Raw genomic sequence first — 27,048 nt, 5'->3', positions numbered from 1 at the left:
AATGGATATTTCTCCTTCATTTTAGCCAAAATCTAACACAGAAGTGAAAGTGGGCTTTGAATTAAGAATGTGTGTGTGTGTGTGTGTGTGTGTGTGTGTCTGTGTGTGTCTGTGTGTGTGTCTATGTGTCTGTGTGTCTGTGTGTCCCTATCTGGGGAGTTGCACTCAGTACCTGAGCATTTTGCCCAGGTTTTTTTGCTCAAGGGTAGCATTGTACCACTTAAGCCATAGCTCTACTTCTGCCTTTTTGTGGTTAACTGTAGACTAGGATCCTAAGGACTTTATTGACTAGGATGTCTTTGAACTTCCATGTTCATATCTCATCTCTTTGAGTAGCTAGGATTACAGGTATTAACCACTGGCACCTGGCTAAGAACTTTGTTTTGAGACAGTTTGTCAGTTAATTTTAAAGGCTGGCAGCAAACGTGTAATCTTCAACCTCAAGTCAGTATGTATGGTTTTTCGTCTTGGTACACCACCCCTATCTTCTATCTCTCACTGACACATCTCTCTTTTCTCATCCTGCCTCAATTGACAATAGTGAACCTTCTGCTTCATGAACATGGATAACTCTTCATTTACTTGACTGTTGCTTTGATTCCTTTCACCAAAACTTTGTAGTTTTCAGCATATAAATCCTACACATATCTTTTATAATTATTCTAAGTATCTCATAATTTTGATAGTATAAATAGTACTTTTAATTCAAATTTCTAATGTTTATTGAGAATGATTATTATCTGACCTTTCATCCTAGGAGTTAGATAACTCATCTTTGGGATTTTTTTTTTGTATCAACAGTCATGCCATATAAGCAGTCATAATTGATATAGACCAGCATTTTAAAAAATGAGTAGGAAGCCTGGCACCTCTGTATCTCTCACATGTAGGCTACTGAGGCTGAAGAATCACTCTTGTTCAGGAGATTAAGACCAGTTTGGGCAACATAGCACAAATGCAAAAAAGAAAAAAAATCAGAGCAAAGAAACAAAACCCCAAATGGTAGAGAGGACAACAAATCACCAAAAATAAAAGGATCCTACTGTTGTAGCCATTCCTATTTCTCTAAATATCATACTCCAATTTAAAGATATTGTTTTAGCTATATATTTTAATTAATATAGTAAAAAGAGAAGCACTAAAAGGTCTTTTAAAAGGTTTTAGAAGTTTTCATATTTATTTTGAAAACCTAGCTTCATGTTCAATCATGAGAAAAATCACCTTCAACATAAGAAAAATATCATCACCCATGAAAATTAATCACTATCAGAGTTCTGTTATCATTATCAGCATCATCATCATCATCATCATCATCATCATTTTCTTTACTGGTAATAGAACACAGACCTTCTTTCTACAATATTATTCCTGGTGCTTAAATTCTAGGCCTGAGCGCTGTCCTTCAGTTGTGTGTGTGTGTGTGTGTGTGTGTGTGTGTGTGTGTGTGTGTGTGTGTTCAAAGCAACAGCTCTGTTAGTGGAGCCTCAGACCATTTGGGGTGGTTAATTGAAAATAATAGTTTCAAAGACTCTTACTCTTGCAGTCTAGCTAAGAACTGTGATCCACAGATCTCAGCCCTCTAAGTAGCTAGGTTCACAGACAGGAGCTACAATGCCAGGCAGAAGTAAGGCCTTTTATATTTTATGTATATAATGTGATATTGAAGGTGCCTTGTTAGTGCAGTAGGTAGCACATCAGTGTCATAATGTGCTACTGAGCTATGGTCCCATCCCCAAACAGCACTTTAACTATAGAAAACCAGAATGGAAGTCAATATTGTTTTAAATGAATGTGGAAGTAAGATATGGAGATTAACTTTTGATTTTTATTTTTAGAAAAGTCTTTATCTTTGATTTTTGGATTTTTATTTTAGCCAGAAATTGATTATAAGGATAAAATATAACTTTTATTTGAACTACTACTGATGAAAGTTAAAATGCTTCATATATACATAATATATACATACACACATTTATATAAATATAAATATATATATATATATATATATATATATATATGCCTGGCATTTATGACTGTTATCCTAACTACTCAGGAACCTGATGTTTTTGTTTGTTTTTTGTGGGTCAGGGGCTTGAAATCTGGGCCTGAGCGCTGTCCCTCAGCTCTTCAGCTCAAGGTTAGCACTCTACCACTTGATTTACAGCACCACTTCCAGTTTTCTGGTGGTTTATTGGCCATAAGAGTTTCACAGACTTTCCTACTCAGGCTGGCTTTGAACCACGATCCTCAGATCTCAGCCTCCTGAGTAGCTAGGATTATAGGCGTGAGCCACTGGCCCCTGGCTAGCCTGAGGTTTTTGAGGGTCATGGTTCCAACCTGCTCCTCACCAAAACCAGGAAGTAGAGCTGTGGCTCAAGTTATAGAGCATTAGCTATGAGATAAAAAGCTTAGAGACAGCACCCAGGCTTGGAGTATAAACCTTTGTATTGATATACATGCACACGCGCACGCACACACACACACACACACACACACACACACACACACACCTCCATGAAGTTTAAAAATCAGAATGAGGGGCTGGGAAAGTGGCTCAGTGGTAGAGTGCTTGCCTTGCATACATGAGGTCCTGGGTTCGATTCCTCAGCACCACATAAGCAGAAAAGGCTGGAGTGGCACTGTGGATCAAAGTGGTAGAATGCTAGCCTTGAGCTGAAGAGCTGAGGGACAGAGCCCAGGCCCAGAGTTCAGGCCCCACGACCAGGCAAAAAAAAAATCATTATGAAAATAATGCTGAAATTTATGTTACACAACCTTCTGTAAGAACCCTTGCTAGAAATATGTTATAAAGAACCATTTCTACAAGACATGTCTAAAATGTTCACATTGGAAACTGTGAAGGCAAGGCTCAGCAGCTCACTTCTCTGATCATAACTACTTGGGAAACAGTTCAGGATGGTGGCTTGACAGCCTTCTAGGCAGGTTAGTGAAATTTCATCTCAATCACATAACCTCCTGTAGTGGATCATGGCTGTGGTCACTGGTACAAGGGAGTCATAGCTGGAAGGATCACGGTTTGAGGGTGGCCTGAAGTAGAACTCCAAATCCTATCTGAAAAAATAACTGAAACAAAGAGGGCTGGGGCATGGCTGGCACCAGTGCTATGCCCTGAGTTCACAGGTTGAAAAAAGACACTATCAAGCATCATCTGTATTCAGAGTCAACTGGAAAAAACATCACAAGAAACATAAAGTAAGAATCATCTAAAAGTGACTTCTCAAAACTGCTTTTAATGAGTCTCTGTTTTATCCTTACTTTGCTTTGTGGTCCATTAATGTGTGCTTTGACCAAAACTAACTGCATTTTGCCTTGCTGTGGTTAGGTTGTACTCTGTTTCTGTGTGTTGATTTTAACAGGTTTGTTCATCTCCAGCATTCTGTTCTAAACCACATCTCTTTTCTTGAGAAAAGAGATGGTCTTCATAGCTGGGGTTTTATCCTATTTCGCATCCTCGTCTTTATCTTTTCTTAACCCTTCCGGTTCCTGGTGAATTTTTCCTTCCAGACCATCTGTCTTGTGCTAGCCTGATCATCCCTCCTCTCTTTCTGTTTTTCTCTGTACCTCAGTTGAGCAGAAATATTGAAAGACTTAAATATTGTTCTTTGAATACACTAAATTTGAAATACTAAAGTGGAACTAGCTGTTGAAGGACTCTGTTACAGATAAAGTATCCTGATATAGAGTTTTCCGCACCAAGGTTTCCTTCTCCATTAATTGGTTAAAAATTGACACTCTGAAGAAGTCTATGGCTTCCATATCCATCCATGAATACCCTTTAAGTAAGCACAGTTTTAGAAATCAAAGTGATTCCAGATTGGCCAATTTATTATTTTCATGTAGCAGACAAAGCAACAGATTTTGTCACAGAGTAAATTGTGTGGCTAAGTCACATACCAGTTTCCTTACCTGACATGCTGAGAGAAGGGGTAATATCAACTGGAGATACAAGGGATGAGGAATGACACTTGAGGATGTGTGGATAGCTGAAGCTAAAGAGCACGAGTGTGTCCAGTAAGGAGCTCACTGGATACTGCTCACTGGGCACTGGGCACTTGCGATGATGCAAATATACGAAGGATGCCATGGTAACCCCAGGATTCTACTAGGTGGTGATAGGTTTGGTGGGAGAATGATGTCATTAGTTAGGCAGTTGAAAGGTCTGAAGTAGCCAATCACAAGATCAGAATCTGAACCAGAAGAAGGGATTGGGTAGAGAATGGCAGGAGAGCTTTAATAACTCCTGACTGCTTGGTCTTGGAAGACCTGAAGTCTAAAATCAGACATACTATCCCCTTTCCTCTAGGCTCTTAAATGGAAGACATCATCTCAGTGTTTCTCACCAATGTTCATTATTAAAGCTATTTATAATTTGCACATTATATTTCACCTCATAAAATATTATAATTACTTTGTGCATATAATGTGCTTGACAAAGGAAGATCCTTGAGGTTGAAGCCTTACACTTGTTCTAAGATTATTTTGTTGACCCAATTATTGAACTTACTAGAACTTTCCAACAGCCAAAGAAGAATGAAAGAGCTCTTTTGTTACCTGATTGAAGAGCAGCGTGAAGTACATTGTTGGCACCTTGTAAGGAATTTTGTAATTCAAGGCACTTGCCTTCTAGTGTCTTCTCCTTGACATCTTTGTTCTGGGTTCTTCCAGGCCAGATTGGACTTGCATCTTTCCTCTGTTCTTCATTTTTTTCTTCTTTATTTAAGGAATTACTTCTTGGAGAAATCTTGATTTTACATTCTTTTGTGTTTTATTTTATTATAGGTCCTGTGATTTGAACTCAGGGCAAGGGCTTAGTCCCAGAACTTTTACTCTTTAAATCAAGGCTAACACTCTAGCACTTGAGCCATAGCTGCATATCTGACTGCTTGGTCATTAATTGGATATAAGAGTCTCATAGACTTTCCTGCCTGGACTGGCTTAGAACCGTGATCCTCTCATCTCAGCCTCTTGAGTAGCTGTTATAACAGGCCTGAGCCCTGGTCACACTAGAGTTTGCATTCTTATACCATGGATGTTTACTCCTAGAAGCAGAGATCTTTTCTTTGCCCTGATACTCTGAAATGTGGTGTGTGCACGTTAGAAGCAAACATTAAAGATGAAAGATACAGTTGAATGCAGAGTTTACTTTTTCTGACTTTAAACAATTATTTTGCTTATAATTTGCTTCCCCTGGCTCTTTGGGCCATGTAGTCACGCACTATCTCGTTCATTCTTATGCCAGAAGCATGGAGGATTTTTTTCTGTCTCTTCTATAAGTAAAATGAGGGTGGCAGTTACTGTAGCTTCGTTCTCCTTACAAACCACCACTACGGAATTCTGGGTCTCATGTCATTCTTGGATGCACAGTCAGGCAAAATGGAGAGCCAGATAGAGAAAGTACACAATGATAGAGCACAGGAAAAAGTGTAGATGCGAGAAATGAGATTCATGTGGTAAGTTTTGGTTTGTTTTGTTTTTATGAAATAAGCACAATGTATTTTTGTACTAAAGGATCATACAGTTGAGTATTTTTGTTCAGAAACTGCTCAGAACTTTATATACTTAAGGAGAAAAACTTTAAAAGTAAAACATTAATAGTTTTCATTTTATTTTAAAACATCTCAATTATGCCAGTGATTTTAGTATGTTTAGAGACTTTCAAAGTTTCTGCATTATCTACTCATTTTCTTGGTTTGTTTCTTTTTTTATAGGGAATCCAACACTGTCAAGATTTGTTGCTTTTGTTTGTTTTTCTATGTTTTTAATTGTGAAAATACTGTACAGAGGGGTTACAATTACATGGGCAAGATAATGAGTACATTTCTTATCAAGCATTGTTGCTTCCTCCTTTGTTTCCCCTTCCTATCCTTTCCCATCTCCCTTCCCCCCCACCTGTACCCCTTATTTCCTCCTCCCCGCTTCCTCTGCCCAAAGTTGTGAAGTTTGTTTTTCGACATAAAGATTCGTACATCTCATTGTTGCAGTGGGTCCACCTGTATCCCTATTTAAACAATTTGTTTTTTTCCTTTCCCTCCACAAATTATACCAACATCAAATACAGTCAAAACAGGGGTTATATTGTGGGGGAGGGACATACAAAGCAACAAAGAAATCATCTTATAAATATGTTAGAAACAATCTCAAGAAAGAAAAAACATTTGAGTCCTTATCTTGGGATTCATTTCACCTAACATCAACTTATATTTTAGCCATGCAATTTTACATCTTCAAACATTGAGATGCAAAGTTCAGTTCTATTTGGCAAACGCAAATTAACTTGTCCTAGTCCCCAGTTTGCATATCTCTTTTCTTTCTTTTTATTTTTCAGAATTGACCTACAGAAACCTTTTTGGGGAACGCACAGACAGATGATTGTTCAAGTTGCAGGAGCATGTTAAGTCTCCACAATGTGGGTCAGAATGAGAGGCATATATATGACAAAAAGTATGTCATTCTAGTTGAAAGTAACTGATTTATGTTAATACCCAAGTATCAATCATATTCTGGAGCCAAGTGTTCTGTTGTAAAATTCAACATCCTAGTCTGTTGGTTTTGTCTAATTAGTTTATTGAGAAACTATGCAGGAAAAGGGTGCCTTTGAACAATCATGATGTTTATAGCTTAAGATGACTTTATTCCTGTCAAGCTAAATTTATATAGCTGAACTATAATCATCTATGAAAACACAAATGGAATCTTTATTAATGAACCACTTACTCAATTCCATTACATTCAATTGTTCAGTTTGTTTTGAAAACCTTGAGAATAGAGAATTTTTCTGTTATTATCTATATCTAAATGAATCATCAATTTATCTTTATATGGTCCTATTAATGTCATTATCTATCTTTATATGTAAGTTGGAAAAAATCTGGTACTGAATTGGTACCCTCAATCCTAGCAGCTCTTACATTGCATAGCCGTGGTATCAAGAAACTTCCATATCTTTTTTGTTTCTGAACATAACACTGCAATTTCCCCAAAGCAGTGTATTGGCTGCATTCTCACGCTCTTGCTGGGCCCGCCTTTTCATGGCTTCATGCTCTGATCTTGGTTCTTTGGTGATGGGATTTGATACTACTGGGCCAGGAATACCAGGTTTCCTTCATAGAATTGGTTGACAGCTGAAACCTTGGAATCAATGCTGGTCTTGAAGCTTAGGGAGTGACTAGAGCTTAGTCCCAGCAGTAGAAACAGGCTTGAGCTGGAGAGAAGTGGAAGGTATGTTTTGTAATGTTCAAGCTTACCAACAGGAGGCTGAGACACACTCCGCTGGGAAGGGCTAATCTTGGTTATATTGGCTACAATTGGCTGAGATGTTGCCTGTGATCAGGAATCTTCTATTACCAATAACCACAAACATACCAACCATCAGTTTAGAAGGGTTATAAGTGTTGGAGCCACTTGGTATTCTTCTGATGAACTTTTTCAAGCTGGGCAACTGAGGACACTGAGTCGTCTGGTTCCTATGTTGTTGCCTTGGCTGGAAGCAGGCTGCTCCTTTCCTGCTCTATCTTCCCCTGACTCTGTACTTGTACAAACTCATAACTATGTTCTAGCATGGAAATATTTAGGACTCAGATATTTTTAGAGAACTTGTCACATCACCATTTTGTGAGTGAGGAAACTGAGGGTCACATGTCTTCCTGATTGGTTCAATTACTTGTATCACCTTAGCATCAGTACCAAGTTACTAGGCCTGATTCCCTTTACAGAACTCTATGGTCTGAGAAAACACCAGAACTGGAAGAAACTGGACTTTTCATAGAAGCCACTTGATGTTGTTCAAAGGAAAACAATGTTGCTGTTTTCATTGTTACTATTATTATGTCACTTTGTGTAAGTCACATGCCATTTCATAGACTTCACTTAAAACACAGACAAGATGCTAAAGATATCCTTTTCAGGATTTGGATCAAAAGTCACAATACCTTCCTGAGAGTTAGTTTCTTTTCTTCTCTTCTCTTCTCTTTCTTTTCTTTTCCTCTCTTTCCCTCTCTCTCCCTTTCCCTCTCCTCCCCTCTCCACCCCCTTTCTTTTTTTCTTTTTTTGTCAGTCGTGATTCTTGAACTCTGGGCCTGGGAGCTGTTCCTGAGCTCTTCAGATCGAGGCGAGCTCTCTACCACTTGAGCCACAGCACCACTTTTGGTATTCTGGTGGCTAATTGGAGATAAGACTCTCAAGGACTTTTCTACTTGGGCTGGCTTTGAACCTTGATCCTTATATCTCAGCCTCCTGAGTAGCTAAGTTTACAGGCATGAGCCACCAACACCCACTGAGAGTTTCTTAAATGCTTTTTGGAAGAAAAATGTGAGCTTTCTGACCTTCTAGTTACTCATCACTAATATACTAAGTATTATAAAGGTAATAAAAGATATAAATGAAAATTTGGGTGTGTCCTGTTTTTAAATATAGTACATTTGCTAATAAATTTTGTAATCAGACATGTAATATTATAAAAATCAGCATTATCTACTTCATTGAGCCCAAAATTAGCACTTAACGTGCACTTAATAAAACAATGTTCAGAATGCACTTATAACAAAGATCAGTTGCTATAGAAAGGGATATTGTTAACCTTCTTGTGTGACTTCTGACATGAAGTCACAATGACTACCTGAGTATTAGTTTTTCAAGAAGTCTTTTTGGAAGGAAAATTGTAAACTCCCTGAACTTCTGGTTATTAAAGTATAATAATAATAACAATAATAGTAATAATAAATTATAAGTCATCCAAATGTCATGTTGTAAGTGATTTATGCATGAGAAGATATAGCAAATTCTACCATATTAAACAAAAATAAAAACTATCATATAGCCAGGCATTGGTGGTTCATGCTTGTAATCCTAGCTACTTAGAAGGTTGAGATCTGAGGATCAGAGTTCAAACTCAATCTGGGTAGAAAAGTCTCTTTGAGACTCTTATCTCAAAACCACTCAAAATGCTGGGAGTGTGGATTAGTGGGAGAGTGCTTGTCTAGCTTGCATGAAGCTGTGGCTTTAATTCCTTAGTACCATATACCCAGAAAAAGCCAGAAGTGGTACTGTGGATCAAGTGGTAGAGTGCTGGCCTTGAACAAGAAGCTCAGTGCCTAGGCCCTGAGTTCAAGCCCCAGGACTGACAAAACCAAACCAAAAACAAAAAACCAAACCAAAACAACAAAACACTAAAAAACCAGATGTAGGCACTGTGGCTCAAAGTAGTAGAGCACTAGCCTTGAGCAAAAGAGCTCAGGGACAGCACACAGTTCCCGAGTTCAGTCCTCCATTACTGAAAAAGAACCCCCAAAACTATCATACAGAACTAAAAAATGTTAAAGGTATTAATTACAATTTGCTTATGTATGAGTCATGAAAGTGTAGTAAATTTACTAATAAATGAAGTTCTGTATTCATGCAATATTATGCAAATTGAACAGTATATAGTTAGGTTTGGGAAATACTAATACAAAATACAGAATACAAATAAGTCATTGGAATTTAAAAAAACAGTGAGACAGGCACAGTCTAGTTACAACAAATAAAGGAATCCATGCAACTTTCTTTGGGTCTGGCTTACTTTGCTTAATATACTTTTTTCCAAGTTTTCCATTACCTGTGAATGGGACAGTATCATTCTTTCTGATGGAAGTGCAGAATTCCATTATGTATATACATGACATTTTCTTGATCCATTCATCCATTGAGAAACATCTGGGTTGATTTCATATCTTGGCTGTGATTAACAAGGATGCCATCAACATGCTTGTGCTGGTTGCTTTTGTGTGACCTTGTTTGATTCCATTGGATAAATGCTTAGAAATGAAATTGCTAGGTCATAGGGAAGCTCTATGTTTTGTCTTTTGAGGAACCTCTATACTGCTTTCCATAGTGGTTGACCCAGTTTACATTCACAACAACAATGTACTAGTATTCCCTTTTTGGCACATCCCCACCAGCATCTGTTATTGTTAGTTTTTTTGATAATAGCATTCTAACAGGGGTGAGATAGAATCTTAATATTGCTTTGATTGCATTTCTTTTATTGCAGAGATGTTAAATATTTCTTCATGCGTCTATTGGCCCGTCTTACTTCTTCTGAGAAGTCTCTCTTTAAGTCTTTAGCCCATTTATTAATTAGATTGTTGTATCTTTCAGGTTTTTTTTTTAATTTTAGAGGGTTTATTGTTGAAGGGATAATTTTTTTATTGTGAGAATACCGTACAGAGGAGTTACAATTACATGGGCAAGATAATGATACATTTCTTATCAAGCATTGTTGCTTCCTCGTTGTTTCCCCTTCCCATCCCTTTCTATACTCCTCTCCTCCCCTCACCTAATCCTCCCCCCACCCCCCACCCCCCAAGTTCGTTTTTTGACATAAGGACTTGTACATCTCATTGTTGCAATGGGTCCACCTGTATCCCTAGTTAAACGATTTGTTTTTTTCCCCTTCCCCTCCACAAATTATACCAGCATCAAAAACAGTGAAAGCATGGGTTATACTGTGGGGGAGGGACATACAAAGCCGCAACATAGAAATCATCTTATAAATGTGATAGAAACAATTGCATAAAAGGAAAAAAACCCAAAAGAACATCTGAATACTTATCTTGGGGTTCATCAACTTATCTGACCTTTTCTGCTTGACTCAGACATATACTAGTTATTGCAAATAAAGGAAACCATGGGACCTATGTTTCTTTGGGCCTAGCTTACTTCACTTAATATAATTTTTTCCAAGTCTTTCCATTTCCTAATAAATGGGGCAATGCCATTCTTTCTGATGGAGGCATGGAATTCCATTGTATGTATATACCACATTTTCTTGATCCATTCATCTACTGAGGGGCATCTGGGTTGGTTCCATATCTTAGCTATGGTAAATAATGCTGCAATAAACATAGTTGTGCTGGTAGCTTTAGTGTGGTCTAGTTTGTGATCATTTGGGTAAATGCCCAAAAGTGGGATTGTTGGGTCATAGGGGAGCTCTATGTGGAGTCTTTTGAGGAACTGCCATACTGTTTTCCAAAATGGTTGAGCAAGTTTACACTCCCACCAACAATGCAGTAAGGTTTGAAGGGATTAATTTTTGAGGTCTAAGTATATTGTAGATATGAGGCCCTTGTCTGATGCATAGAAAGTAAAACACAAAGGATGGTACAAGACAAAAAAATACACCTGGAAATGATAAAGTTTACAGGACTCCAGACATTCACACAGTGAGACCAAAGGATGATATTCTTAGAAGAGGATCACAAAGGCTCAGTAATTAAGTGCATATGATCATATAAAATGGTATTTGTCAAGATGACCTCTAAAAATTGGAAACAAGAGGGTTTTTTCACTTTATCATTGTTTGGTTTTCTGTATCTTTTGTCTTATATGTAAGTTTCTCTGTTTGGGGAGGGTAAGGAGGGAGCACATAAATGGTGGGACAAAGTGTAAACAAATGCATCAGTGATACTCACTAGACACTATGGTGAAAATGAATCGTACAACTTGCGTGCATAGTCAGAAGGCAAAAAGTGGGAGAAAGCAAGAGAAGGGGTAACACTGTTCAAAAATAAACATACTCATTATCTAATTATGTAACTGGAATGCCTCTCTACATCACTTTTACAACACTTTTTTTTTAAAAAAAGATAAACGACTTTTTTTTTTTGTTGTTGTTGGTTGTAGGGCCTGAACTCTGGGCCTGGGCACTGTCTCAGCTCTTCAGCTCAAGGCTAACACTCTACCACTTGAGCCAAAGTGCCACTTCGGCTTTTTCTGCTTACGTGGTGCTGAGGGATTGAACCCAGGGCCTCGTGCATGCAAGGCAAGCACTTACCGCTGAGCCACCTTCCCAGCTTGATAAATGACTTTTGAGACAGATTCTCAGGAAGTTGCCCAATCTGTCACCAAATGTATAATTCTCCTATCTCAGCCATCTTAATAGCTGAGATTACATACATGTGCCACATGATTAGGGCAGGTTTTGAATGAATTTCTATCTATTTCCTAGGGACAAGAAAACTATAAAAATTATGCTTTTTAAAAAATCTCAGCAAAATGCAGTGCACATTAATTTTTAAGCAGCCACAATTTATGTGCACCAATATTGCAATTAAAATGTGGACATCTAAGCCAGGTATTGGTGGTTATATCTATAATCCGAGCTACCCAGAAGGCTGAGCTCCCAGGATCTCAGTAGCCAGCAAGGGCAGGAAAGTCCATGGGAATCTTACCTCCAATTAATCACCCAAGCTGGAAGTGGAGTTGTGGTTCCACTTCAGGGTAGAGAGCTACCCTGAACAAGAGATCAGGGATATTGCCCAGGCCTGAGTTCAATTCAAGCCCCCTCATGGTGAACACACACACACACACACACACACACACACACACACACACGAAAAAAATAATGGTGCATCTCTTCTCCCAGCACTTGGGATGCTGAAGTATGAGAATCACTGGAGTTTAGATATTTGTGGCCAGCTTGGACAACATGTATAAAAACAAAACTCCCAAAGTACACAAAATTTTATTAAATTAAAAAATTTAAAAGGGTCCAGTGCACAGCATAGTAATAAAGGAATACCTTGATTGTGCTTATTCATGTTTCTCTGAATATTGCATATCAAGTGATAGAGATTAATTCTATTAGCTAGTTATTTTGATTAAGATATAAACAAAAGAAGCAACAGATTTTAGTAAGATTATGAAATTTGTCATATTTATCCTCAAAAACAAGCTTATAATCTTTAACATAGGAAAATATTGCCCTAAATGTTTCAAAATAATGATTATCATAATGCAATAAAAATAGTAATAACAATTATAGTAACAATAATAATTAGTAGGAGTATTACTATTACCTATGCTAGAGATTCAATTTTGGCCTTGTATATACTAAGTATGAACTCTGACACTATGCTGTATGACCAGCCCCCCCCCAAATTAAAAATATAACCCCCCAATAGACTTCAAGAATTGGTGAGGGATGAATATGGAAGTACAGACGTGGACGTTAGCTTTTTCATTTTATTCATAGAAATACAAATCTTGTTAATTCTTGTTTGAAAATAAGGTTAGTGACTTCAATAAATGTAGAAATTTAGCCAGAAAATCATTGGAAAGACAAAAAGCAGCTTTTTCTTGACACCTACTTCTGATAAAATGTAGATACTTCCTGAAAAAATATCCCTGTATATTAAAAATAGAATGAAATAGAATGTTAAAAATGTTGTTACTTAGCTCTGTGCAAAACCCCTTTCCTTAGTATCTTCATGGGAAAATTCATTTCTTCTTTTTTTGGTTTAGTTTTTTAAGTAATAATCTTTAATTCTACAAAGGAGTTGCCATGTAACAAAGCAATTTATGACTACAATATATCTTGATCAATGTCATCCATTTCAACTCTCCCACCCATCCCTTCCCTCCACATCCCTTCCTTCACTCTTCTTAATTTTATAGGATACACATTGGAGTTTTGTCTGCATTTCCCCTCTCTTCTCTTCACTCATCTACTCCTTTCCCCTGCTCCTACCCCACCCTTTTTGAGTACCCACTTCCTGGTGTTTTATTTTGCTGAACTTTGATTCTGGCTAAGGAACTGCACTATTAGAGATATCCCTTTGCCATATTTCAATTAATACAGATGTATATACTTGTTTACCACCCAATACATTTACTTATGGCCTTGTAAGCTAAATCTTGCTTCCACACATAAGGGAAAACATAGATCTTTATCTCTTTGGGCCTGACATCACTTAATATGTTTTCCAAGTCTTTCCATTTCTTTACATTTAGTACAATATCTTTTTTTCTAATGGATGAGTACAATTGTGTGTGTGTGTGTGTGTGTGTGTGTGTGTGTGTGTGGTGTGTGGTGTGTGTGTGTGTGTGTGTGTGTGTGTGTGTGTGTGTGTGTGTGTGCGCGTGCGTGTGTGCGCCCATGTGCGGTGTATGCGTATCTCACATTTTCTCATTCATTGAGGGACATTTGTGTTGATTCCATTGCTCAGCTATCATAAATAGTGTTGTAATAAACATGGTTATCCTGGTGGCTTTTCTCTATCCTGGTTTGTAATCTTTTAGGTAAATGCCCAGAAATAAAATTGCTGGATCACAAGGTGGTTCTATATTTACTTTGTTGAGGAACCTAGATACTGCATTCCAGCGTGGTTGAACAGGTTTACATTTCCATCAGTAGTGTAGTGTATTTTTGGATTCTTTTTGGCCATACCCTCACTACTACTTGTTATTGTATTTTTTTCTTGATAATGGACATTATTCTTACTGTGTTGAGGTGGAATGTCAATGTTATTTTGGTTTGCATTTTCTTTATGGCCAGAGATGTTGAACATTTCTTCATGTGTCTATTGACCATTTTTATTTCTTCTTCTGAGAAGAATGTCTTTAGCTCATTAGCCTCTTTATTAAATTGGTTTTGAGAGTTGGGAGGGTTTAAAATTTTAAGTTCTTTTTATGTTCTGAATATTAACTCATTGTCTGATGTGTAGCTGGCAAAATCTTCTCTCATTCTGTAGAATGACTTTTTAGATTCTTGGTTATGTCTTTTACCATGCAGAAACATTTCAGTTTGATGCAGCCCATTTATTAAGTCTATCTTTACTCAGAAAGGTTCTACCTGTTCCCAGGAACCCTAATGTTTCCCCTGCTATTTCCTGTACTAGTTTCACGGTTCCAGGTCTTACATTGAATCTTTAATCCATTTTTAGTTGATGCTTGTGCACAGTGATAGATAACAATCTACATTCAGATTATTTGTATGTGGATATCTACTTTTGAGAGCAACATTTGTTGAAGAGGCTGTCTTTCATGAAGAGTCATTTCTAAAATATACTTCTAAAATGGTCATATTCAAAACTGTGAAGATGGAGCTCAATGCCTCACCATTGTAATCCTAGCTATTGGGGAAGCAGAGAGCTGAATTATGAGTTAGGGGCATTCCAGGCAAAATATTAGTGACAACTCATCTCTACAAACTAAAGCTTGTGTAGTGGTCATGCTTGTGGACCTGATTGAAGGAAGGCATAGATAACAGGATCATGGTTCAGGGTTGGCCTGAGCAAAAATTCAAAATCTTACTTAAAAAATTAACTGAACTGGGTGCTCATGGCTCACTCCTATAATCCTAGCTATTCAGGAGGCTGAGATCTGAGGATCACAGTTCAAAGCCAGCCCAGTCAGGAGAGTCTGTAAGACTTTTATCTCCAATTCACCACCAGAAACAGGAAGCAGAGCTGTGGCTTAAAGTGGTAGAGCACTAGCCTTGAGCAAAACTGCTCAGGGACAGATCTTAGGCCTTGACTTCAAACCACCCCCCCCCCCCCAACTGCAAATAAATAAATAAATAAATAAATCTAAAATACAAAGGGATGACAGACTAATTTGAACTTGGGCATGCCCTAGGTTCAAATTCTAGTAATACCTAAAAAAAGAAACTATCAAGCCTTATTTGTATTTAGTCAACTGAAAGCAAACAACCAGTCAAGCGTGACTTCTCTGAAACTACTTTTAATGATACCCTGTTTTCATTTTATATTTATTTCTAGACCATTAATCTAAGCTTTTGCTAAAACTAACTTCATTCTTCCCTGCTTTGAGTAGATTGCACTCTATGCTTTTGTGTTCATTTAAAAATTTTTGGTTCCAAACTTAAATATTTAGAACTTCCATTCTAAACCACCTCTCTCTTCTTGAGAATATCTCTCTGCTCTTCAATTCTTTGTTTCCTCACTATTTTCTCCGCCTTCATCTTTACCTTTTCTTTACTCCTTTGGTTCCTTCTGAACTGTGCTTTTGCCTAACAGTCCCCCAAATTCCTCTTCTAGAAGACCTGACTACTGTCATCTTTCTTTTCTCCGTTTTTCTTTTCACCTAATTTAGACAGCAAACCCCAAAACATGTGAATACTACTTCTTGAAGAGCCCTAAATTTGAAATACTAATCTGGAAATTTCAGTGGAAAGAGACTCTTAATAATGAAACATCTTAGTATATAATTTTCTACACTATCTAGATTTTGTTCACAGTTAATGTAGTTTAAAGTGAAACTGTGAAGAAGACAATGGCTTCATTCTCTATACATCCATACCCTTTAAGACTCAGAATTTCAAAAGAAAGCGATCAGAGAATGGGAAGTCCATTATCCTCATGTAGCAGATGAGTCAACAGATTTATGTCAGGGAGTTAACCTGATAAATCTGTTGATATAAATATCAGATATTTGCATACCTAGTTCATATATGTAAATATCTCAGCCAATACTGAAAGTCAGGCTCCAAATTTCTATTTTCAGAATCCCCAATTGTGCAAAGTTGTTTCCATTCTACTATTAAATTTGGGGTGAGGAGATTGGAAGAGAAATCTTCAAAACTTTCTTCCTTATCTGACATGGTGCAAAAAAGCAATATCAATTGGAGACAGAGGGAAGAAGAGATTTCACTAGAAGATGTGTGAGTAGATAAAGCTAAAAAAATGTGTGTGTAGGAGCTGGGAAGGTGGCTCAGTGGTAGAGCACTTGCCTTGCATGCCTGAGGCCCTGGGTTCGATTCCTCAGCACCACATAAGCAAAAAGAAAAAAGCCGGAAGTGGCGCTGTGGCTCAAGTGGTAGAACGCTAGCCTTGAGCTGAAGAGCTGAGGGACAGCGCCCAGGCCCAGAGTTCAGGCCCCACGACCGGACCCAAAAAAAAAAATGTGTGTGTAGTAAGAAGCTCACTGGACACTGCTCAGTGACCACTGGTCTCTTGGGATGATTGTAGTTTATGTGCAGACAACCAGGATTTGGTGGGAGAATGCTGTCCTAAAGTCAGCAGGACAATTTCAAGGTATGAATTTGCCAATCACAGGATCTATTTCTCCAACAGAAAATGGGATTGGGTAGAAAAGAAGGAAAGAGACATTGATGCTGCAAACTTATAGATGTTCTCAAACAATTTTCTTGACCCATTATTCAACTTATTAGAACTTTGAAACACCAAACAGAGAATTAAAGAGGTCGTCATTACTTGGCTGAAGGGCAGGGTGAAGTTCATGGAGGGCAGCTTGCAGTACAAGGCCCTTCTCTCTTAGTTTCTTCTCTTTGAACCCTCTTTCTTAGGCTGGCTTGGACTGGGCTAGCTTAGACTTGCATATCTCTTCTGGTCTTCAATTTTCCCTCTTCACTGAAGGAAGCTTTTTCTTGGAGAAACCTAGGTTTTGTGTTCTCACATTCATGAATGTTTCTTCCTATTAGCTTTCAGAATCAGAGGTCTTTTCAGTGCCCTCATGCCTTGAAAATGCCTTCAACTCCTTAGAAGCAAACACCAGAGAGTTAGAAGACCCAAGTAACTGCAGACTTTCCTTCTTCTTGACTTTGGACTCAATTCTTTTGCCTATACTCTGCTACCCCTGGTCCCTTGAGCCACGCAGACACCCATTCTCTGGTTCATTCATATGTCATATGTACTGATGGTATTTGCTCCCTTCTACTACAAGTGAAACCAGTCCAAATTTGTAACTTCTTTCCCCTTAGAAATGGCCTTTGTGGAATTGCATGCTCTGTCTGCTATGCCTGGGTGCAAGGTCAGGCAAAATTAGGGAGCAAAATAAAGAATGCACACTGGTGGAGCACAGACAAGTGAGGGGATCAGAGAATGGTGGATGTTTTCATTAGTGTTTTTTTTCTGAGCGAAGTCAATATAATCTAGCATTATTTTGTAATAAGATTCTAATAATTCAGTATACTTAGAAGAGAAAGTTCATTTGTAAAGTTCATTTTCAATATAGTGTCTTGTACCATTATTGTACCATTATTACAATGGGTCTTTGGTAGCTTGAATGTAGTCTGGTTTGTGGTCAATTGAATAGATTCCTAGGAATGGGATTGTTTGGTCATAGGGAAGCTCTATGTTTAGCTTTTGAGGAACTTCCGAACTGCTTTCCAGAGTGGTTGTACCAGTTCACATTCCCAGCAACAGTTAGTAGCATTCCCTTTTAGCCACAACCCCACCAGCATCTGTTATTGTTAGTTCTTTTGAGAAGGGCCATTCTAATTGGGGTGAAATGGAATTTCAATGTTGTTTTGATTTGCATTTCTTATATGACCAGAGACATCTCTTTTTTAAAAAAAAATTATTTTTTTTTGTGAACATACTGTACAGAGGGGTTACAATTACATGGGCAGGATAATGCGTACATTTCTTATCAAGCATTGCAGCCTCCTCCTTTGTTTACCCTTCACATCCCTTCCCAGCCTCCCCCCCCAATTCTCCCCCTCCCCCCCACCAACGTTGTAAAGCTCGTTTTGGACATGACAACTTGTACTTCTCATTGTTGCAACAAGTCCACCTGTATCCTTAAATGACTTGTTTTTCCCCATCTCCTCCACAAGTTATACTGACATCAAATATAGTGAAAGCAGGGGTTATACTGTGGGGGAGGGACATACAAAGCAACAAAGAGATAATCTTATAAATGCGTTAGAAACAAATGCATGGAAGAAAAAAACATTAGAATACATATCTAAGAGTTCATTTTCCTAACATCACATTATCTGACCTTTTCTGCTTGACTCATACATATACTAGATATTGCAAATAAAGGAAACCATAGGACCTATGTTTCTTTGGGCCTGGCTTACTTCACTTAATATAATTTTTTCCAAGTCTTTCCATTTCCTAACAAATGGGGCAATGTCATTCTTTCTGATGGAGGCATAGAATTCCATTGTGTATATATACCACATTTTCTTGATCCATTCATCTCCTGAGGGGCATCTGGGTTGGTTCCATATCTTAGCTATGGTAAATAATGCTGCAATAAACATAGTTGTGCTGGTAGCTTTAGTGTGGTCTTGTTTGTAAACGTTTGGGTAAATGCCCAAAAGTGGGATTGCTGGGTCATAGGGGAGCTCTATGTGAAGTCTTTTGAGGAACCTCCATACTGCTTTCCAAAGTGGTTGAACAAGTTTACATTACCACCAACAATGAAGTAAGGTTCCCTTCTGTCCACAACCCCTCCAGCATCTGTTGTTGTTAGAGTTCTTGATTTTTGCCATTCTAACTGGGGTGAGGTGGTATCTCAATGTTGTTTTGATTTGCATTTCTTTTATGGCTAGGGAGGTTGAGCATTTCTTCATGTGTCTATTGGCCATCCTTCTTTCTTCTTCAGAGAAGCTTCTCTTTAAGTCTTTAGCCCACTTATTTATTGGGCTTTTGTTTCTTTGAGGATTTGTTGTTGGGGGATTTAATTTTTTGAGTTCCAAGTATATTTTAGATATGAGACCCTTGTCTGTTGTATGGCTAGTGAAGATCTTCTCCCAATCCGTGGGCTTTCTATTGATCTTGCTAGCTATGTCCTTTGCCATGCAGAAGCTCTGCAACTTCATGCAATCCCATTTGTCCAACCTTTCTTTGATTTGTTGTGTTTCCTGGTCTCTATTCAGAAAATTTCGGCCTGCGCCAAGGAGACCTAGGGTTTCTCCTATTCCATCCTGTAATATTTTCAGAGTGGACCAGAGACCTCTCTTCCTGTGTGTCTTGGCCACTCTTATTTCTTCTTCTGAGAAGTCTCTTTTTTAGTCTTTGGCCCATTTGTGAATTGGGTTGTTGTTTTGTTGAGGATTTGTTTTGGAGAGGTTTAATTTTGGAGCTCTGAATATATTTCTGAAATGAAGACCTTGTTTGATGCATACCTAGTAGAGGTATTCTTCTCCCGTTCTGTGGGTTTTCTATTTATCTTGCTAGCTATGTCCTTTGTCACGCAGAAACTTCAGTTTAATGCAATCCCATTTATATAGTGTTCCTTTGATTTGTTGTGATTCTGAATCTTAGGAAGTTTTGACCTATGCCAAGGAGCCTTAGAGTTTTCCTTATCCCTTCTTATAATATTTTCAGAGTCCCTGGTCTTACATTGATCCATTTGAAATTGACTCTGGTGCAGGGTGATATATAAGGATCTAACTTACTTTTCTGCATGTGTATAGCCAATTCTGCCAGCACCATTTGTTGTTCTTTCATGCTGTATTTTTGACTCTCTGATCAAATATTAGGTGGCTATATGTCTGTGGGTTCATTTCTGGGTGTTCTATTCTATTCCATTGATTCTCAGGCCTATTCCTGTGCCTGTACCAAGCTGTTTTTATTACTATAGCTTTTTAATGGAGTTTGAAGTTTGCTGTTGATATTTCTCCAGGATGTTCTTCCTGCTGAGGATTGTTTTTGCTATTAGGGGTATTCTATTATTCCATATAAATTTTGGAATGCTTCTTCTTTATCATTGAAGAATGTTGGAATTTTGATAGATATTGCATTGAATTTGAAGATAGATTTGGGCCATATTGCTGTTTTCACTTTGTTAATCCTTCCAATCCATGAGCATGGGAGGTTTTTCCACTTTCTTAAGTTCACTTTAATTTTTTTTCAGGTTTTAAAGTTTCCATCATAGAGATCCTTTTCATCTTTGGTAAATTCCTAGGTTGTTTGGATTATTTTTAGGGCAATATAGTTAAGTTCTTTTCCTCATTTCAGCCTTGCTCTTCTCATTGTTCACATAAAGAAAAGCTACTGATTTTTGTGGGTTAATTTTAGACCCTGCTATTTTGCCAAAATTTTGGATCAACTCAAGTAACTAGGGAGAGGTATTATGGGGTTCTTCATATACAGGATGATGTTATCTGCATAGAGGGTGAGTTTTACTTCTTTTTCCCCTACTTGCATCCCCTATATGTTTGTCTCTCCCTTATTGCTTTAACTAGGAATTCCAGTACTATATTGAACAGGAGTAGAGAGAGTGGGCATCCTTTTCTTATTCCTGATTTTAATGGAAATGGTTTTAACTTTTCACCATTGAATATAATTCTGGCTGTCAGTTTGTCACGTGCAGCCTTTATTATATTGAGGAATGTCCATTGATTCCTAGGTTCTCCTACAGGTGTTGAATCCTGTCAAATGATTTTTCTGAATCTGTGGTTTTTATCTTTGCTCCTGTTGTTGTGTCAAGTTACCATTAATTGGCAAGCTTTACATCCCTGGAATGAATCCTATTTGATGAGAGTATCTGATTTTTTAAATTTTTTTTTTATTGGAAAGATACAATACAGTGGGGTTACAGTTACATGGGTAATGAGTATATTTCCTATGGAGCATTGTTACTCCCTCCTTTGTTTTTCCCCTACTACCCTTCCCTCCCTACCTATCCAACTCCTCCATTTCCCCCCACCCATCCCCCTGCTGAACTCGTAAAGTTCATTTTCAAAATAGTGTCTTGCATGTCTCATTGTTACGATGGGTCAAACTATAACCCATTTTCAGCATTTTGTTATTTCCCTTCCCTCCCCAAATTAGAAAAACGTATATACAAGATGTAGGGCATCAAAATCAAATACAGTGAGGACAGGGGTTATACCATGGTGGAAGAACTTACAAAAGAAACAAAAGAAATCACATAGTACATTAAAAACAACAGTGATAAAGAAAAAAACAACTTCTTCTGTCCCTATCTTGGGGTTCGTTTCACTTAGCATCATCTTATATGGTCATATATACATAGCTTTTGACCATTTCTTCTTGTCTGGTAAGATTATCCTAGATGTATACTGGTTATTGCAAATAAGGGAAACCATGGGACCTATGTTTCTTTGGGTCTGGCTTACTTCACTTAATATAATTGCTTCCAAGTCTTTCCATTTTCTAACAAATGGGGCGGTATCATTCTTTCTGATGAAGGCATAAAATTCCATTATATGTTACATATATATATATGTATATATATATATATATATGTATATATATATATATATATATATATATATATACACACACACACACACACACACACACGCACATATAATGAGGGGCATCTGGGTTGGTTTCATAGCTTTGGTAAATAATGCTGCAATAAACATAGTTGTGCTGGTAGCTTTAGTATGGCCTTGTTTGTGATTGTTGAAGTAAATGCCCAAAAGTGGGATTGCTAGGTCCTAGGGGAACTCCATGTGTAGTCTTTTGAGGAACATCCATACTGCTTTCCAGAGTGGTTGGAAAAATTTACACTCCCACCAACAATGCAGTAGTGTTCCCTTTTGGCCACATCCCCTCCAGCATCTGTTGTTATTAGATTTCTTGATTGTAGCCATTCTAAAGTGGAGTGAGGTGGAATCTCAATGTTGTTTTGATTTGCATTTCTTTTATGGCTAGACAAGCATTTCTTTATGTGTGTATTGGCCATTCTTATTTCCTCTTCAGGAAGTCTCTCTTTGTCTTTAGCTCATTTATTAATAGGGTGGTCATTTCTTTGAAGATTTGTTATTATGCATTAACTTTTTTAGTTCTAAGTATAGATGATGAAGATCTTCTCCCAGTTCATGGGTTTTCCATTGATCATGCCAGCTATATCCTTTGCCATGCAGAAGCTCTGCATTTCATGCAATTCCATTTGTCCTACCTTTCTTGGATTTGTTGTGTTTCTGGGTCTATAATAAGAAAATTTCGGCCTGTGGCAATGAGCCCTAGAGTTTCTCCTATTCCTTCCTGTAATATTTTAGGATGTCTGCTTTGACATCGAGGTCTTTGATCCATATTCTGTTGATTAAGGTGCAGGGAGATATATAAGGATCTATCTTGACTTTTCTACAGCTGTTAAACCAATTTTGCCAGCACCATTTACCAAAGAGGCTGTCTTTCTTCCATTTTTTTTTTTTTTTTTTGCACCCTTATCAAAGATTAGGTCTCTGTAGGTCTATGGGTTCATTTCTGGGCCTTCAATTCTATTCCACTGGTCCTCAGGTCTGTTCTTGTGCCCGTACCAAGCTGTTTTGATTACTATGGCTTTGTAGTAGAGTGTGAAATTTGGTATTGATATTCCTCCAGCACTGTTCTTTCTGCTAAGGATTGTTTTTGCTATTCGGGTCTTTTATTGTTCCATATGAATTTTTGGTTTGCTTCTTCTATTTCATTGAAGATTGAAATTGGGATATTGATGGGTATCACATTAAATTTGTAGATAGCTTTGGCTGTATTGCCATTTTCATGATGTTAATCCTCCCAATCCAGGAGCATGGGAGGTTTTTCCACTTCCTTAGTTCTGCTTTAATTTCCATTTTCAGGTTTTAAAATTTTTCATCATAAAATTCTTTCACTTCTTAAGTTAATTCCCAGGTATTTTATTTTTTGTGGGGCTGTTACAAAAGGAGTTCAGGATCTTGCTTGTTTCTGTCATGATGTTCCTGTTCTCATCTTTAATTTTATGTTTTTGGATGTGTTTTCATTTTTTTGGCCAGATTTGCTAAGGGATTGCCAATTTTGTTCATTTTTATAAAGAACCAACTCTTTGTGTTGTTCATTTTTTTCCTATGGTCTCTAATTCTGATCTAATTTTATTTGTTCTGTGTCCTGATTTGGGGGTTGGCTTGTTCAACTTTTTCAAAGGGCTTAAGGCACCTCATTATCTTGTTAATTTGAAATTTCTCCAATTTGTTGATGTAGGCATTCAGAGCTATAAGTTTTCCTCTGAGTACTGCCTTTTCTGTGTCCCAGAGGAGCTGATATTTTGTGTGTTCATTTTTGTTAAATTCCATAAATGTTTGAGGTTCTGTTCTGATCTCTTTTTTTTTTTTAATTGTTATTTATTTATTCATTTATTTATTTTTGTTCAGGTCGTGGGCCTGAACTCTGGGCCTGGGTGCTGTCCCTCAGCTCTTCAGCTCAAGGCTAGAGCTCTTCTGCTTGAGCCACAGCACCACTTTCGGCTTTTTCTGCTTATGTGGTGCTGAGGAATCGAACCCAGGGCCTCATGCGTGTAAGGCAAGCGCTCTACCACTGAGCCACCTTCCCAGCCCCTGTTCTGATCTCTTGAATGAGCCACTGGTCATTCAACAACGTATTGTTCATGTTTGATGAGTTAGATAATTTTCTGTGGTGGATTTTGGTGTTGAGCTTTGATTTTACTCATTTGTGACATTGTGACAGAATGCAGGGAATTTAATTGGAGAGTTAAAGCCAATTAATATAGTTAAGACTGAGAAGTGTTTGGTAGTTCATGGAACTGTTTTGGGCTGTGCCTCTTCATTTCTTAATAAATGTATATGGATCTCTGTTAAGGGGCCACTTCCACACCAGTTTTGTGTTCTTGTTGGTTTTGTATATGTAGTAATTCTTTAACTACTTTCTATAATACTGATTTAGTGGAGATTTTTTTTTTTTCATTTTCCTTGATATGAAGGTTTTTATTTGTCCTTTGGTTATGAAAGTGACCTTTATTGGGTACATTATTCTTTGTTGGTAGTTGTTTTCCTTTAAGGTATGGCATACATCATGGTAGGTTCTCCTTGCTTTCATGTTCTCAGCTGAGAAATCTGTAGTTATTCTGATTGGTTTTCCAATTATCTTTTTTTCCCTGACAGCTTTAAGGATCCTTTCCTTGGTCTCTAGTGATCCTGTGGATTAGGATGTGGCAGTTCTTTTCTAGTTTGGCTTATTTGGGGTTCTAAAGTTTTCTTGTATCTGAATGGGCCTATCCTTTTGGATGTTTGCTAACTTCTCAGCTAGTTCCTATTTCTTTAGCGTCCTTTACTTGACCTTTCTCAATATCAATTATTTTCAAATTAGGTCATCTGATTGAGCGCTGAAACTCCTGACACAGGACATTTCTTGTTTATTGTATTTGTTTTGAGTAATTATATGTTCTTTTTCTCTAATGTCTAATCTTTGACTCCAGAGACTGTCTTCTCTATCTGTTGTCACAATCTGCGGTCAAAACTTTCTAGTTTGGATTTTATTTCCCTGCCTTGTAATTGATCATTTCTGATGGCTTTAATCTCTTATTAATAATTTGTTTTAGGTTTTTATGGACTTCTTTACTTCCTTGATTTTATTTTCTGTGTCTTCACTCATATCCTTTAGCTGAGTGACTATTTTTTTCATTGAACTCGCTTTGCTTCTTTTGGAATTGATTTAGCTTTCTGTTTGTGGATTCCATGAATTCCTGTAGTAACTTTTGGTTGGTCTTATCACACTCACACATAGTCTTGTGCAGACTTTATCTTTCCAGACAAAATATTTATCAGCATTTTTTTTCAAAGCATTTTTTAGAATTAGCTTCTAGATCTTTCATTTACAGTTCCCTTGCCTGGTTATTTTGTGTGGGAGTTGAGGTTCTTTGACTTGCCATTTTCCTTGTGTTTCTATGGTTCTGCCCATTTGGAAACAAAAGCAAATCTAAAACCACAACAGAACACATTTTAGGGTAAAAAAAAGAAAACCCAGAGCTCTATAATTGCATAGAATTTAAATTAGAGGTTTAAAATCATACATAGCTTTTCTACCTAAATACTCCTTTGCTTTTGTTTGAGGAGGAGTATTGTGGTTCAGGAAAGGAGATTATATATAGTTGTAGCTCTAGAGCAAATCTATTGTTAGAGATAAATCATTTCAAACCAAAAAAGATAACAGGATGAGCCACATAGAGTCAAAATGGAAACAAATACTGTCTTAAGTCCCAGACAATTAAGGATCAACAGACTAAAGAAAAGGAAGAAGGAGAGGACTAGAAAGAAAGAAAAACCAGTTAAAGTGAAATTAAAAGAAATAGGAAGAGATAATGAAAAATAAAATAGGAGCAAGTAAGAAGGAATTAGCTCCTGTAGAGAGGTGCTAGCTTCCTCACAAGTTAGCCCTAGCTGAAATCACCCTCAATGTTTACAACCAACGTTTGTTTGTTTTGTTTTATTTTGGTTTTTGGCCAGTAAGATTTTAGAAGCTTTGTTTTTTTGTTCTTTTTGTTGTTGTTGTTGATCGTGGATCTTGAACTCTAGGCCTAGGCTCTTCAGCTCAAAGCTAGCGCTCTACCACAGGAGCCATAGCACCAACTCCAACAATTCCTACACAGGCTGCCTTTGAAAAGCAATTCTCAGGCCTCAGACACTGGGGATAGCTAGAATTATATACATGAGCCAAGAGCATCTAGCTCAAGAAATGTTTTTAAACACAGCTTAGTAATTTTCCCACAAAGATCCTCCATACTATGTCCTTGTCCTACTCTATTCTCTTTTCCTGTCCTATCTCAGTCCCCATCACCCAGTCTCTCTCCAGCTCTGCCGCTTGTGGGCACAGAGTCGAACATAGGCCCCTGCAGCTTGAGTGCAGTGACTGTGCATGTGCAAATGCCTGTCTCCCTGGGATTCTCCTGGAGTGGACTCCAGAAGAAGAGATTGCTGGTCTACTTCCTTTGTTGGAAATGGTGTAGGAAAGCAGCACCTGCAAGAATGAGAAGTGTAGGACATGGCCCCTCATTTAGTATTTAATCTATTCATATATTTGATCTTGTCCGCCCATAACAACCAGAATTTCAGTAGGGAAGCCAGGTTGGAAGCCCCAGAGTGCTTGAAATCTCAGGAATTCAGAGTCTCAGGCCTCCATTGGAGGCCTTGACTTTTGCATTTAACGTGATCCCAGCCCATTGCTGAACCTCACTGATCAAGTGGAACAGTGATACTGGCCTTGTGTGTTTGGTGGTTAATTGAAGGAGCACATCTTCCTGCCTTGTCCATGGGGATTGAATAAATACATGGTCATAAATGGTGAGGCCATATTCTGGGTGGGCTTTATGCTTCTGCAATTCACTTGGCTAGGCCCCAGGCTAGCCAATGTACCCAGGATAACAAGGAGCCCTTGGCTCTTCTGTGGTATATTCTCCCATATGATGTATTTGCCTTTCCCTCTTCTAATCTTCGATAACTCATGACTGTTGGAGTTGTACTGATATTTTTGTGTGAGTGTATGTGTATGTGTTGTGTGCCACTACTGGCAATACAACTTAGGGCCGATGTATTTTCAGTTAGCTTTTTCATTCAGTACTACTGCATTACCACATAAGCCTGAGCTCCCCTCTCTGCCCTTTGCTGCTCAATTTGCAAGAGAGTGTGACTTGTCTGCATTGCTTCCTTAGAATCTCCATCTTCATATCTCATTCTCTTGAGTAGCTAGAATTACAAGCAAGAACCCTGACAGCCTAGCTTCAAAGTGGATTTTTCCCTTCTAACTGGTTATATGACATAAAGGTCTACAT

At 37.8% G+C, this 27,048-nt stretch overlaps 1 protein-coding gene across 1 annotated transcript in view; it reads right to left on the bottom strand.

Annotated features, from left to right (window-relative positions):
• The window catches only part of LOC122125156 (uncharacterized protein C2orf78-like), a 31,296-nt gene extending 5,033 nt beyond the window's left edge, over window positions 1–26,263 (bottom strand). Inside the window, 4 exon segments of the mRNA XM_042699723.1 lie at window positions 3,928–3,981; window positions 3,984–4,010; window positions 7,027–7,121; window positions 26,058–26,263. Of these exon segments, the coding sequence (XP_042555657.1) occupies window positions 3,928–3,981; window positions 3,984–4,010; window positions 7,027–7,121; window positions 26,058–26,263 (382 nt within the window).
• Between the last annotated feature and the right edge of the window lie 785 nt (window positions 26,264–27,048).

The sequence above is a fragment of the Dipodomys spectabilis genome, unplaced genomic scaffold, assembly GCF_019054845.1.
Source record: "Dipodomys spectabilis isolate Male_0828 unplaced genomic scaffold, ASM1905484v1 ptg000262l, whole genome shotgun sequence".
In the NCBI taxonomy this organism is placed as follows: Eukaryota; Metazoa; Chordata; class Mammalia; order Rodentia; family Heteromyidae; genus Dipodomys; species Dipodomys spectabilis.
The sequence above is the reverse complement of the archived record's forward strand: the minus strand, read 5'-3'. Positions and strand labels throughout refer to the sequence as shown.